Source organism: Scardinius erythrophthalmus, assembly GCF_964197995.2.
Source record: "Scardinius erythrophthalmus genome assembly, chromosome: 14".
NCBI lineage: Eukaryota > Metazoa > Chordata > Actinopteri > Cypriniformes > Leuciscidae > Scardinius > Scardinius erythrophthalmus.
In genome coordinates this window covers 1,481,708-1,497,662 of record NC_138234.1, presented here as the reverse complement: position 1 = coordinate 1,497,662, position 15,955 = coordinate 1,481,708, and the positions used below count along the sequence as shown (strand labels likewise).

At 39.5% G+C, this 15,955-nt stretch overlaps 1 protein-coding gene across 1 annotated transcript; it reads left to right on the top strand.

The window, feature by feature from the left end:
* The first annotated feature begins 3,106 nt into the window (after positions 1-3,106).
* On the top strand, positions 3,107-14,287 carry tmcc2 (transmembrane and coiled-coil domain family 2). The gene is made up of 5 exons (XM_081385628.1): positions 3,107-3,229; positions 5,383-5,736; positions 6,815-7,425; positions 11,128-11,263; positions 12,403-14,287. The coding sequence occupies exons 1-5, from the start codon at positions 3,227-3,229 to the stop codon at positions 12,700-12,702; spliced, it is 1,404 nt and encodes a 467-aa protein (XP_081241754.1). The 5' UTR covers positions 3,107-3,226; the 3' UTR covers positions 12,703-14,287.
* Positions 14,288-15,955: the final 1,668 nt, after the last annotated feature.

The window sequence follows — 15,955 nt, the reverse complement described above, 5'->3', positions numbered from 1 at the left end:
AAGAGCTCTGAATATATGCCATATTTATTTTACTGATGAATGTTGTATTGTAGATTGACATGTAATTTTTATTTTAATAAAACTTCATGAAGAGAAACTCTGGTGTTCGATTTGATTTTGTACGACTAAATCACTACTTAAAATATTCATGCTGTTGATTCTAAAAAATGTGTTTTTTTGTGCTGTGAAGTGTTTTGAGGTTAACCATTTTTCTAGGTGTTTGAACTTCTGGTGTTACTCGTGTAAACCGGCCCTTTCTCTGGATTGGTAAGTGAATCTATCATATCCGTCTCATGTTAACAAGTTACGTTTGAAGTCGACATGAAATTGCATTTAACTTCCATCATGTGGTGTATTTTCAAATACAGGCTATTCAATGAGTATCTCAATCTTAATGCTTTTTCTTTTGAAATATACTGTCATTTGTACAGAGCCCCTAAAGGGACATGGTGATGGAAAACATATATTTCAATGCTTTTGCGTTTGTCATGTTCTTTGTGTGCGAACGCAAACTTTCTCAAGGAAACTCAAGTTTCACAAGGGAATGCAAAAGTTACAAACAAACCAATGCAAAGTTTCTCAGGGGACGCAAAATTGTAACAAACCAACACAAAAGTGTTACACGTGAACGCAAAGTTTCTCAAATGAAATGCGAAAGTGTTACAAAACGAACGCAGTTTCTCGAAATGCAAAAGTGTTACAAGCTAACGCAAAGGTGTTACAAACGAACGCAAAGTTTCTCAGCAAACGCAAAAGTGTTACAAAAAACAGCAAAGTTTCTCAAGGAACACAAAAGTGTTACAAGCTAACGCAAAGGTATTTCAAACGAACAGTTTCTCAGGGGACACAAAAGTGTTACATACGAACGCAGTTTATCAGGGAACACAAAAGTGTTACAAACTAACGAAAATATGTTACAAACGAACGCAAAAGTGTTACAAACTAACGCAAAGGTGTTCCAAACGAACGCAGTTTCTCAAGGAACACAAAAGTGTTACAAGCTAACGCAAAGGTATTTCAAACGAACAGTTTCTCAGGGGACACAAAAGTGTTACAAACGAACGCGGTTTATCAGGGAACACAAAAGTGTTACAAACTAACGAAAATATGTTACAAACGAACACAAAAGTGTTACAAGCTAACGCAAAGGTGTTACAAACTAACGCGGTTTATCAGGGAACGCAAAGGTGTTACAAACTAACGCAAAGGTGTTACAAACTAACAGTTTATCAGGGAACGCAAAGGTGTTACAAACTAACGCAAAGGTGTTACAAACTAACAGTTTATCAGGGAACGCAAAGGTGTTACAAACTAACGCAAAGGTGTTACAAACTAACAGTTTATCAGGGAACGCAAAAGTGTTACAAGCTAATGCAAAGTTGTTACAAAGGAACACAAAAGTGTTACAAGCTAACGAAAATATATTACAAATGAACACAGTTTATCAGGGAACGCAAAAGTGTTACAAACTAACAGTTTATCAGGGAACGCAAAGGTGTTACAAACTAACAGTTTCTCGGGGAACGCAAAAGTGTTACAAGCAAACGCAAAGTTGTTACAAACGAACGCAGTTTATCAGGGAACACAAAAGTGTTACAAACTAACGCAAAGGTGTTACAAACTAACAATTTATCAGGGAACGCAAAGTTGTTACAAACGAACGCAGTTTATCAGGGAACACAAAAGTGTTACAAACTAACGCAAAGGTGTTACAAACTAACAGTTTCTCGGGGAACGCAAAAGTGTTACAAGCGAACGCAAAGTTGTTACAAAGGAACATTCAGGGAATGCAAAAGTGTTACAAATGAACACAATTTATCAGGGAACGCAAAGGTGTTACAAACGAACACAGTTTATCAGGGAATGCAAAAGTGTTACAAGCTAACGCAAAGTTACTCAGGGAAAGCAAAAGTTTTGCGTGCAAACTCAATTTTTCACTCCCATCTCATAATCTTTCCTTCATATACCTTTAGGGGCACCATACATTTGCTTTAGTGCAGTTTAGTAATATTAAACCATTAAATTGCGTTAATTATTAGCTAGACTTTAAAAAGCGACCTAAAAATGCCAACATACAGTAGGTATTTGACTATTAGTTCAAATTAACAAAATGCGAAAAGGAGGCGGAGCAAGTTAAGAGTGTGCTGAAATGTATGCATTTTGTTAGAATAACGTAGAACATTAATTTAAAAAGTGCATTTCATTTAAGAAATGTTGAAATTTCATGTTGACTACAGAATATGGAATCTTGCTTCCACCACAAAATAAAATAAAAATAAAAAAGGTAATCGGGTATTTTCATTTCACAATTCTGACTTTTTTCCTCGAAATTGTGAGTTATAAACTCGGAATTGCGAGAAAAAAGACGAAATTGTGAAAATTATTTTAATTCCCTGGCGGAAACGTTTAAATCCATAGTTTTAAAACCGTGTGTTAGTTGCGTATTTTAAAGCTTGCAGCGCTAGACATTGCAAATATATTTCTGTAAACAAATCAACACTCTTTTCCATCGCAATCTCCTGAATGCCACAGATGTCAACAGTGTTCATTATCCTCAAAAACATAATTTGAATAAGAAAAGCGATGTCGCATGCGTGTAGCATGTGTGTGTGTGTGTGTGTGTGTGTGTGTGTGTTGCAGGTGCTGCTCTTCAACATAGTGACCCAGATGTTGTGAAGGGTGTTGCTGTGAGACGGACGTCAGCGTTTCCCATCAGCCCCTCCTGTCAGTTTGGGAAATGTCATACACACACACACACACACACACACACACACACACACATTATATACATCCATTAAAATGTGTTTCTCACTCAGAAACACACCCCAATCATTCCCTCATGAACAGACACAATGATACACACACACATAGATTTAGCTGCAGTGTGTGTGTGTGTGTGTGTGTGCGTGTGACGCATGCTCCGCTGATCTCCCCTCCCCCTCAGCTCATCTGCGCGTCGAAACACACAGACAAACACACACGGCCGGAGAGACCAGAAAGAAACACCAGAAACGGGCCAGACAAAGATGAGAGAAGCCGATATCGACTCTAATGTAAACCATGGCAGACTCGACTGAGAGATAGACAGATAGAGGAGAGGAGAGGAGAGGGGGAGGGGTGAACACACACACACAGAGAGAGAGAGAGAGAGAGAGAGAGAGAGAGAGAGAGACATGGCCCTCTTACACGTCTCTGCAGTGAAGCTGCACCTCCTGCACTGAAGATCATGGTAATTTATCGCAAATTAATCTTGTGTTCCTGTGTTGTACCGTCCATCATCTATCATCCATCATCCATCCATCATCACCCGTCTGTCTCTCTCACGCGCTTTTCTGCGTTTAACCCGCCTGACACATGTCCCTAAATGTACAGCAGGTGTCATGCATGCGTGTGTGTGTGTGTTTACTGTCCCGCACCACTCAATTCAAACCTCCACTCTAAATGCGGCCTGTAAATCACACACACACACACACACACACACACACACACACACACACACACACACACATACACATGCGCATGCTCTTGACAGGTAACATGGCTCAGATTCACATGCATTAAAAGATGCATGGACTGCGCTGACCTTTAGCCGTGTGTGTGTGTGAGTGTTTCTCAGAGAAATGCATTCTAGCATGCTGTTTTGTGCAGGTAACATGCATGCAGTAACACACACACGTAAAGATTAATGCATCTTCACACGCATGTGAAAAACAGCGTGCTCGAATGCGTGTTTCCCTGAGACGAGGCTTGTTGTGTTACACTGCATCTTTTCACGCACGTTTATTTGTTTACGACGTTTTGCTGCGACTCTAACGCGTATTGCGACGCTGCATTTATGAATGATTCATTTCAGATCACTATTGATTTTCCTGTGGTGTGTCGTTCACATCAAGCGCTGATGTTTCAGGTCGTAGGTGTAAATCTACGCATGCTTCTGCAGTTTCTTCTCTTAGTTTAGTGTTATGGAGCGGTTTAACGAACGGAAAGTGGGTCACGGTGTCTCTCTCTTGTAAACACTCACTCGTATGACTGAGGTGTTAAAATTAGTGTGTGTGGTGTCATATCAGATGCTTGATGTGCAAGTTTGCATGACACTGCAGTTCAGCTCTGTTGTGTTTTCATTGTGATCAGGGTTTGAAATTAACTTTCACTCACCGGACAATTTGGCTACTAAATTTATAAGTTATCGGCCATTCAGAACTTCTGCTAGCCACAAAAAAAAAGAAGAAAAAAAGAAATAGAAATGAACCAGATTAACTACGTCACAGCTTATATATATATATATATATAATAAAATGTAATAAAATCCTGTCATCCAGCATCTCCTCTCTTCCTCTTTCATCCTCATCACCAAACATGTTTTAGGTGGACAGATCGACACAGGACAAGGAACATCAGAAAATTTAGGATGTTTGAAAATAACAATGTATTTTCTGGTCATCAAATGCTTTTTAATCTTCGCTGTTGCTTCAGTGTAAATGAACAAGCGCTGTTATTTGTTGTGTAGTGACGTGTGTGTTCAAGTGAGCAGATATGAGCAGATTCTGAGCAATACGCTGTATTTAATATATCATGATGATCAGTATTTGCACTAAATCTGCACAGATCTGTCTTACACGAACTTCCCCAGCAAAGTGAGTAAACATGATAATTAATACGCCAAACTGGCTCGTGATTTGACAGTGTTTCCCACCAGTTGATTTTTCCCCGCATTTGGCGGATGTTCATTTCAAACCCTGCTTATACCCTTAACATAATAAAGTGAAGCCCAATTTTTTACACTGCAAAAAGAAATGCTTTTCTTACTCAGTGTTTTTGTCTTGTTTCCAGTCCAAATATCAGAAAATTCTTAAATCAAGAAGCATTTGCTAGATGAGTAAAATGCCATAAGATATTATGCCCTGTTTTTCCGGGGGAATTAATCAAAATTAAGTGAGTTGATGCTTAAAAAAAGCTAAATTATCTGCTAACGGGGTAAAGAAAAATAATCTTAATTCAAACTTGTTTGCAAACTTGCAAACTTGATCATTTTACTTGTTTTAAGCAACAACTCACTTAATCTAGATTTATTTCCCCAGAAAACAAGACATAATATCGTATGGCATTTTACTCATCTAGTAAATGCTTCTTGATTTAAGAATTTTCTGATATTTGGACTGGAAACAAGACAAAAATACTAATACAAATTGGCTAGTGATTTGACAACGTTTCAAATTTCAATTTTCAAACCCTGATTGAGTTTCATCCGCATTTTTCGGGTAGGCGGGTGTTAATTTCAAACCCTGAATAAACCCTGAACATAATGAGTAAAGCTTAATTTTTAAGACGCCAAATTGGCTAGTGCTAATTTTCTAATATCAAACCCTGATTGTGTGCATGCAGCTGGATAAGAGCGAAGTGTCGACTCTCGGGCTGCCGCCGTCCGTGAGCCATGGCGGGTCTGACGGGAACATTAGCGTGGAGGCGGGACCGGACGGCGAGGTCCAGAGAACACGTGTGGCGCTGGAACACCTGCAGCAGAAGATCCTGAAGATCACCGAGCAGATCCGTGTGGAACAGGAGGCGCGCGACGCTAACGTAGCCGAGTATCTCAAACTCGCCCACAACGCGGACAAACAGCAGGCGTCGCGCATCAAACAAGTGTTCGAGAAGAAGAACCAGAAGTCTGCGCAGACCATTGCACACTTGCATAAGAAACTCGAGCACTACCATAAGAAACTCAAAGAGATCGAACAGGTAAAATGAGCATTTATGCTTAGGGCTGCACGATTAATCGCAATTAACATGAAATCGTCGGTTGGTTTATCGCGATTTTGAGATTGCAAAGGCTGCGATTATTTTGTATGTGCAGCTTGTCAGTGACGTACGGCTCAGTAAACGCGGCTCTATCTGAAAGCACTGTGAGTTTGAGTCGCTTATAACGTGCATTTGAAAGAGCAACAACCGCGTCAAACATCTTTCCAAACATGAGAAGCATTTATGATCCTCTTGTCCAACAACAGACAACATTTAATACATCAAAGTATTTCAATCTTCTGTTTATTTCAAGTCAAGTCTTCATTTATATAGCGCTTTTAACAATGTAGACTGTTTTAAAGCAGCTTTACAGTGATAATAGGAAATTACAGTAACAGAGATTGTTTTGGCTTAACAGCAGCTCTAGAATAAAGTTATTGTCCAGATAAAGTTAGTTTTAACTTCCGTTGCAAAGATCATTAGTTATTAGCTTAGGGGCCGCTAACACGACACCGTTTTAACTGAAAACAGAAAACTTTTAATGCGTTCTGGACGTTCATTTGCACGACAACAGTGTTTGGTGAACGCAAACTTTGAAACTGGTTCCAAGGCGCAAGTTAAAAAAAAAAATTTGAAAAACGTTTTCATCTGTGTAAACTTAAAAAACGTGAATCTGTGAAAACGGATTTTAAAAAAGGTATGCGCATTTGAATATATATATAAGATCCATGCAAACTGGAATCATTTTGATAACTTTTTATCTGTACAGAGGTAAAGGGAAGGAGGCCTTCACAGGAGAGCTAATCCAGCGATAGTATTATTATCCTGGAATGATGTGTGTTATTGTACTTCTGCGGGGCATATTTGGCGTGTCTGTGTGAGATGTCCTCTGGTATTTAGATGAAGCAGCATTTACTACCGATCACAGAGCCGTACTTCACTGACAAGCTGCACATAAAATAATCGCAGCCTTTGCCAAATCGCGTGCGGTTTCATTCCGATTAATCCTGCAGCCTTAGTTCTCTTGCATGCAAACTTTTGCAATTTTCCAGAGTAATCACGTCTTGCTTTTTCGCAGAATGGTCCGGCGCGGCAGCCCAAAGACGTCTTCCGGGACATGCATCAGGGGCTGAAGGACGTGGGCGCGAACATGCGCGCGGGAATCAGCGGGTTCGGAGGGGGCGTGGTCGAAGGAGTGAAGGGCGGAGTCTCGGCGCTCACGCACACCGCGGTCGTCTCGAAACCGCGAGAGTTCGCCAGCCTCATCCGCAACAAGTTCGGGAGTGCCGATAACATTGCCCACATGAAGGACACCCTGGAGGACGGGCACGCGGAAGAGACGCCGCGCGCTCTGAGCGGAAGCGCTACGCTAGTCTCCAGCCCCAAATACGGTAGCGACGACGAGTGCTCGAGTGCAACGTCCGGGTCACCGGCCGGGAGCAACTCTGGTGGGGCCGGTGGGCCGATGTCTGGGATGGGAGCCACCATGGGGAGCCCTCGGCTCGACGGGCATCACCACCACCATCACCACCACCACTCGTCGTCTTCCTCGTGGGATGCGCTGCTGGAAGGCCTGCAGGAGATCAAAGTCGGCCAAGTGCACATGGAGGACGCCATCGAGGACATGAAAGCGCAGCTGCAAAGCGACTACGGCTACATGACCCAGTGCTTGCAGGAGGAGCGATACAGGTAAAACTGCACCAACTGTAGCAGTGAACTTTCCAGTAGCGATGTTCAATTCTTAAAAGGAATTGTTTTTTTGAGCCGGTTTACTTGGGGTGTAACGATACCCTCATGTCATGATTCGATACATATCACGATATGATATTGCGATACTCCTAGACATATGGTAAAAGGGTAACAAAAAAAAGTACTGTTGATTAAAATGCTAAATTTGGTTTTACAATGTGGGTGTAAATGAATAGGCTTTTGGACTTGGTGCTGGAAACCCAAAGCACAGGACAATAGAGACACCAGAATTAACATATTCATGAAGCTGAAAACAGAATTATTTTAGATGAATATGCTTGATTTCTGTCCCTGACTGGATATAGGGTATAGATATAGATTTAAAATTATTATTTAGGCCACTTTTTACTGGTAACATCAGACATTTGGAATTATCAGGAGCCACAAATATTCCCCCGATCACATTATTATACATTATATTCAACATTTTATATATAGTAGTTTAATGTAGTACTGACACTAAAACTCTGAAAACTTTTTTTTAGAACTGTAGAATTTTTTCTCACACAGTAATTTTCATTTTGGGTGAACTATCCATGATACACATTGTCACTATCCGGGATACATATAGTTGCATTTTTATATTGCGATATATTATTACACCCCTACGGTTTACTGAATCAAACCTTAGTTTCGGGTTAAAAACGCAAGACGGATGCTCCTTGCAAAGCACCGAATGAACCAATCTAGAGATGGATAATTGAGCCAAAGAACCTGTTCAGTCATGGCCAACTCAAAAATAACTTTGACAATTAGAACTGGCTCATTTGTGAGTTGGTTATTTGTGATTCATTCATTTTGAACCGGGTCTTTGGCTCAATAACCCATTTGGTTATTGGCTCATTTGGTGCTTGCAAAGCAAGGCAAGGCCATTTTATTTATATAGCACATTTCGTACACTATGGTGATTCAGAGTGCTTTACACAGAAAGGAATTAAAATAATCACAAAATAAAAGCAAGTAAAATTAAAACAGTTATAAAAGGCATTAAAAGAGATATAAAGATGAAATTTGAAAGAGTAAAAAGATGATACATAAACTTCTCATCTGGCAAAACACTGTGAGATTTTCCCATGTTGATTGTACTGTCTGTGGTGTTCTTTCGGCTCGCCTAAATAATCTGTTGGACGTCTCCAGTAGATCCGATTTCCCCTGAAATCGGACAGGAGGAGCTCTAGGAAAGGAATCAATCCAGTCCGCACCCCACAGAACAGATCTGGTCCCCGACCTCGAGTTTCACATCAAACTCACTACTCTACCACAGACTCAGGTCATCAACATGCTTTCATCTCTCACTTTCTCAATTAACATCGTTTGTCTCTTACTCAGTTCTCAGTGCCACTTGAGTTCAGTTTAGAATCAAAAGGAGGATGCACCGAATGAACCAATCTAGAGATGGATAATTGAGCCAAAGAACCGGTTCTTTCATGTCCAACTCAAAAAATAACTTTGACAATTAGAACTGGCTCATTTTTGAGTTGGTTATTTGTGATTCATTAATTTCGAACCGGTTCTTTGGTTCAATAAGCCATTTGGTTATTGGCTCAATTGGTTATAGGCTCATTTGGTTATTGGCTCATTCGGTTATTGGCTCATTTGGTTATTGGCTCATTTGGTTATTGGCTCATTTATTTGGTTATTGGCTCATTTGGTTATTGGCTCATTTGGTTATTGGCTCATTTATTTGGTTATTGGCTCATTTATTTGGTTATTGGCTCATTTGGTTATTGGCTCATTTGGTTATTGGCTCATTTGGTTATTGGCTCATTTATTTGGTTATTGGCTCATTTGGTTATTGGCTCATTTGGTTATTGGCTCATTTATTTGGTTATAGGCTCATTTGGTTATTGGCTCATTCGGTTATTGGCTCATTTGGTTATTGGCTCATTTGGTTATTGGCTCATTTGGTTATTGGCTCATTTATTTGGTTATTGGCTCATTTGGTTATTGGCTTATTTGGTTATTGGCTCATTTATTTGGTTATTGGCTCATTTGGTTATTGGCTCATTTATTTGGTTATTGGCTCATTTGGTTATTGGCTCATTTGGTTATTGGCTCATTCGGTTATTGGCTCATTTGGTTATTGGCTCATTTGGTTATTGGCTCATTCGGTTATAGGCTCATTTGGTTAGTGGCTCATTTGGTTATTGGCTCATTTGGTTATAGGCTCATTTGGTTATTGGCTCATTTATTTGGTTATTGGCTCATTTGGTTATTGGCTCATTTATTTGGTTATAGGCTCATTTGGTTATAGGCTCATTTGGTTATAGGCTCATTTGGTTATTTGCTCATTTGGTTATAGGCTCATTTGGTTATTGGCTCATTTGGTTATTGGCTCATTTATTTGGTTATTGGCTCATTTGGTTTTGGCTCATTTGGTTATTGGCTCATTTGGTTATAGGCTCATTTACTTGGTTATAGGCTCATTTGGTTATTGGCTCATTTATTTGGTTATTGGCTCATTTGGTTATTGGCTCATTTATTTGGTTATTGGCTCATTTGGTTATAGGCTCATTTGGTTATTGGCTCATTTGGTTATTGGCTCATTCGGTTATAGGCTCATTTGGTTATTGGCTCATTTGGTTATTGGTTCATTTGGTTATTGGCTCATTCGGTTATAGGCTCATTTGGTTATTGGCTCATTTGGTTATTGGTTCGTTTGGTTATTGGCTCATTTGGTTATTGGCTCATTTATTTGGTTATTGGCTCATTTGGTTATAGGCTCATTTGGTTATTGGCTCAATTGGTTATTGGCTCATTTATTTTGTTATAGGCTCATTTGGTTATTGGCTCATTTATTTGGTTATAGGCTCATTTGGTTATTGGCTCATTTATTTGGTTATTGGCTCATTTGGTTATTGGCTCATTTGGTTTTGGCTCATTTGGTTATTGGCTCATTTGGTTATTGGCTCATTTATTTGGTTATTGGCTCATTTGGTTTTGGTTCATTTGGTTATAGGCTCATTTATTTGGTTATAGGCTCATTTGGTTATAGGCTCATTTGGTTATAGGCTCATTTATTTGGTTATTGGCTCATTTGGTTATTGGCTCATTTGGTTATTGGCTCATTTATTTGGTTATAGGCTCATTTGGTTATTGGCTCATTTATTTGGTTATAGGCTCATTTGGTTATTGGCTCATTTATTTGGTTATAGGCTCATTTGGTTATAGGCTCATTTGGTTATTGGCTCATTTATTTGGTTATAGGCTCATTTATTTGGTTATTGGCTCATTTGGTTATTGGCTCATTTATTTGGTTATTGGCTTATTTATTTGGTTATTGGCTCATTTGGTTTTGGCTCATTTGGTTATTGGCTCATTTATTTGGTTATAGGCTCATTTGGTTATTGGCTCATTTATTTGGTTATTGGCTCATTTGGTTATTGGCTCATTTATTTGGTTATTGGCTCATTTGGTTATTGGCTCATTTGGTTATAGGCTCATTTGGTTATTGGCTCATTTATTTGGTTATTGGCTCATTTGGTTATTGGCTCATTTGGTGCTGCGCATCATCAATCCGGAACTAAAGTTTGATTCAGTGAACCGGCTCGACTGGTTAAAAACGCTTTGTTCAAGAATCAAACCTCAATATTTTTCCAGAGCTGAATGTTCAGGTGTGTGTCTCCTCTCTTTTTCCTCCAGATACGAGCGTCTGGAAGAGCAGCTGAATGACCTGACGGAACTTCATCAGAACGAAATGAGCAATCTGAAGCAGGAGCTGGCCAGCATGGAGGAGAAGGTGGCGTACCAGTCGTACGAGAGAGCGCGAGACATCCAGGTGAGAAACGATAACAAAGAATGATCGAGGCTTCATTTTGTTCCCGAAAGAAAACTCAAGACTACAATGGAGGCATTTCAGGGAGTTCAAAAACAGTGACACTAATATAGAGAGAAAAAAACAAGTTCTGACATGAAACTCTAGATGGCACAGGTCCTTAACTCATTCTCAATTTGGTAGCGATTTTTTAGCGATTTTTTAACAAAATCTCAATTTGGTAGCGATAACATTGTTATCCACATAGCGCAGCTGATTGGTTGCTGTTACATCAGCGGCCAATGAGCTGTGGCTCAATATTCAAATGCTGGTAGTGTGTTCTGTTAGCAGTGCTCTTTCAGAAACCCTCCCCCTTCCCCAGCTCCACCTGTATAGATCTGCTACTGGGGTTATTTTAGCAGTAACATGCAATGATCAGCAGCAGCGTAGCAGATCTATTCCGCCAAGACCAAAGTTCTATAGTGTGTTGAAGTGTGTTTTCTCAGGTTACTGATGCACGAGCACAGATTTATGCACTATTGTAACCTAATTTTCCTTGCATGCACATTAAGGAAATTATATTTTATTGAAGAACAACTGTTTGAAAAGTTAATGCACTTTAAAAAGTGAATGTCATTTCATTTCAATAAAAGATATGATGCTTGATTTGGTTTATATTTACTTATTGTGCTCGCTTGCGCCCTCTTGTGGGCATAGGAGACAATACAGAACTTTTTTCCTCTAACATCAAGTATTGCCTTTAGAATTTGAATACAATTCGAATTTTGCTAATATTTAAGAAAGAAATTCGAATTTAGCTTTTCAGCCATTTTGACAGCCCTAATTAACATTGCCATATCCGAGAGTTGTAATCGCTGAGGGACTTTGGAACTTGTACACTAGACAAAGTTCTGTGCATGTGTTTGTGTGCAGTAGGCCGTAGAGTCCTGTCTTTCAGAAACCCTCCCCCTTCCCCAGCTCCACCTGTAAAGATCTGCTACTGGGGTTATTTCAGCAGTAACATGCAATAATCAGCAGCAGCGTAGCAGATCTATTCCGCCAAGACCAAATACATTAACATTGCCATATCTGAGAGCTGTAATCACAGAGGGACTTTGTAACTTGTACACTAGACAAAGTTCTGTGCATGTGTTTGTGTGCAGGAGGCCGTAGAGTCGTGCCTCACCCGCATTACCAAACTGGAGCTGCAGCAGCAACAGCAGCAGGTGGTTCAGCTGGAGGGCGTGGAGAACGCAAACGCTCGAGCCCTGCTGGGAAAACTCATCAACGTCATCCTGGCCCTGATGGCGGTGCTGCTGGTGTTCGTCTCCACCATGGCCAACTTCATCACGCCCCTCATGAAGACGCGAGCTCGGGTTGGCGCCACCCTCGCCCTGGCGCTCTTCCTGGTCACACTGTGGAAACACTGGGATTGGCTTGAGCTCTGTCTGCTGCCCAGCTGAAAGAGATGAACAAAATACACAGAACTTAGAATCTAACTGTGACGCATCCTTCCCATCATACCAGAGCTTGAAGGATGTTTAAGAAAGATTCAGTAAGGAGATACACCATGGTCTACATGGCTCTACATTCCCGGTCTTTTCCTTCTGAATGGGTTTCTTTCCTATTTTAGATCATTGAGCTCATTTTTGCTTTAAAGGGATAGTTCACCCAAAAATGAAAATTAGCCCATGATTTACTCATCCTCAAGTCACCCTAGGTGTATATGACATTCTTCTTTCAGACGAATACAATCGAAGTTATGTTAAAAAAAAATTCCTGGCTCTTCCAAGCTTTATAATGGCAGTGAATGGCTGTTTCTTTTTTGAAGTCCATAAAAGTGCATCTATCCATCATAAAAGTGCATCTGTCCATCATAAAAGTGCATCTGTCCATCATAAAAGTGCATCTATCCATCATAAAAGTGCATCTATCCATCATAAAAGTGCATCTATCCATCATAAAAGTGCATCTATCCATCATAAAAGTGCATCTGTCCATCATGAAAGTGCATCTATCCATCATAAAAGTGCATCTATCCATCATAAAAGTGCTCCACAGGCTCCGGGGGGTTTATAAAGGCCTTCTGAAGCAAAGCAATGCGCTTGTGTAAGAAAACTATCCATATTTAACACGTGACAAAGTAAAATTCTTGCTTCCGGCCAAATGAACATACTCAGTCAACTTGCGCCTTAAAGCGCAACTTATGCAACTTGTAACGTCAGAAGTAGCGTAGTGCATCATAGCATAGTGTAAATATCAGCAGTACATCACATTACTCGCAAAAGTTGCGCTTAGACTCAAGTCGAATCTGTATGTTTGTTTGGCCAGAAGCTAGTTATTTTACTTTATAAAGTTTTAAATATGGATATTTTTCTTACAAAAACACATGACTTTACTTCAGAAGGCCTTTATTAACCCCCAGAGCCGGGTGGAGCACTTTTATGATGGATAGATGCACTTTTATGATGGATAGATGCACTTTTATGATGAATAGATGCACTTTTATGGACTTCAAAACATAAACAGTCATTCACTGCCATTATAAATCTTGGAAGAGCCAGGACATTTTTTAATATAACTCTGATTGTGTTCGTCTGAAAGCAGAATGTCATGTACACCTAGGATGACTTGAGGGTGAGTAAATCATGGGCCAATTTTCATTTTTGGGTAAACTATCCCTTTAACTAATGAATGTTAAAACTGGTTCTTAGAGCGGAGAGTCCAGCGAATGGTCTTCTGCTGATGCATGGCTTTAAAACCAACACACGTTCACATTTCAGATCCAAACTTCTTTGGAGCTTGTTTTGACACCAAAACTGTCTCGGAAAATGTGTTGCGTTTAGTTTGTTTTGTCTCTTTGTCTGTTGTATATGAAATATCTCATTACGGAGGAGGGTGAAACATTGTCATTTTACTTTGTGTGTTGTTAAGTGATATTTGACTAGGGTGAAAAGGCAAAAACGTAACGTCAGTAGTCAAGAATCAATAAGAATCAACCACATCCGTCAACAGAACATTTTTGTAAACACAGTAATAGTGTAACACGCTCCATTGGCTTGATCACATTTATCATGTTTCTACCCGTTTGCTAAATCTCAACACCACTGTATTCTTAATAAATACATTTGCAAATATAGGCTAGGCTTTTGTTTTCATTAGGACCTGTGCAGCAATGATGCTAGGATGGAATTACTCGTTGTATTTGTATTATTACCTTTTTTCTTTTTATTATTTTGGGTGAACATATTTTCGCATTGGACGACAATCTGCTGCAATCCAGATGCGGACTTAAATCCAGATATAATTCATTAATCCCAGGATGGATTACACTGAGTCACATGAACCTGCTTCGGGCTCAAAATGATGAATAGACTATATGATAATCAACAACCTGATACACGATTATGATCCATAACACAGCATACGTTTTCCTTCTCAATGATTCTGAGTTCGTCACAAACCTACTCTGTAAATCAGCATATATGATGTGATTGTGATGAATAAATCACTCGATTTACTGCATGATCGACATGTTAAAACAAGTTCAACGGCGCCATCTTGCGTTACACAACGGTCGGTAGGTGCCTCGTTATCTTTCTAATGAGAAACAACTCCCTTTAATTAACAGTATGCAAATAAGATTTATCGGACAAACTGTGCCCGGAAAAACGAACGAGGACAGAATGGTAATATCATCAGATGTTGTTCGCTTAGATAAGCGCTCGCTTAATATATCTACAAATCTATCATGTTCACATTTAATAGGGATACACTTACCATTTAGTCCAGTCGATAGACCGTTTACTGCCCGTCTGAGGTAATTTGCGCGCTAAAATTGCGCGCGCTTTTATAACGGTATTTATCAGATTGACGGGTTTAAAGCAATAAACACATGAAATAAAGTGCAGTTTGAAACATTATTCCTAGACAACTACAATTAGCACTTCTGAAGATAAACTTGTCACAGGATTTGACAAATGTTGTGAGTGTCTTTAATTCATACCTGTCAACATTTGGGCACCAAATCAATTCAACCACATGTGGTTTCATGTCATCTATACATTACACACCCCGTCGCCAAATCATAGAAAAATTCAGTTAAGACAGTTGTATTTATCTTAACAATACACAACAAATCAATATACAGAAAATCAGATTTCTAAAATAAGGTAGGCCACAAATCTGTGAGTACAGTTTGCAAAACTGAACAGGTGATTTTGTGTAATATTCAGTTACTGTAAGAAACTGTTCCAGCGGGTGGAGTTTACTGGTACTGAATATTACACATCACCTGTGTATAGCCTACTCCATTAACTGGAACAGATTTTCACTGGAACTGAATATTACATCCAAATATTGTTATGTAATCAATCAGCATATTGTTGTGTAACTTCACCTATTGGAACAGTATTTCACAATTTTTCTCAGGAACTGAATAATACAAACAACTATTGCGAAAGAACGATTTACAAAACAACGATTGCGAAAGCGTGCACGGATTATGAATTTGTTCACTGTTACCTTGTATTTAGTTTTTTTTTTTTTTTATTTATTTGTATAGTTCTATTTTGTTAATACATTTTGCATTCTATTTTGGCTTTCTCGTGTGTCCCTATTTTTGTTATGTCCCTTTTGAGCCACGGGGCGGAACGGGTACGGATTGAAAAACCAACTGTACGGTTTACAAATCTGAGCACAGCTGAGACGTTTTCT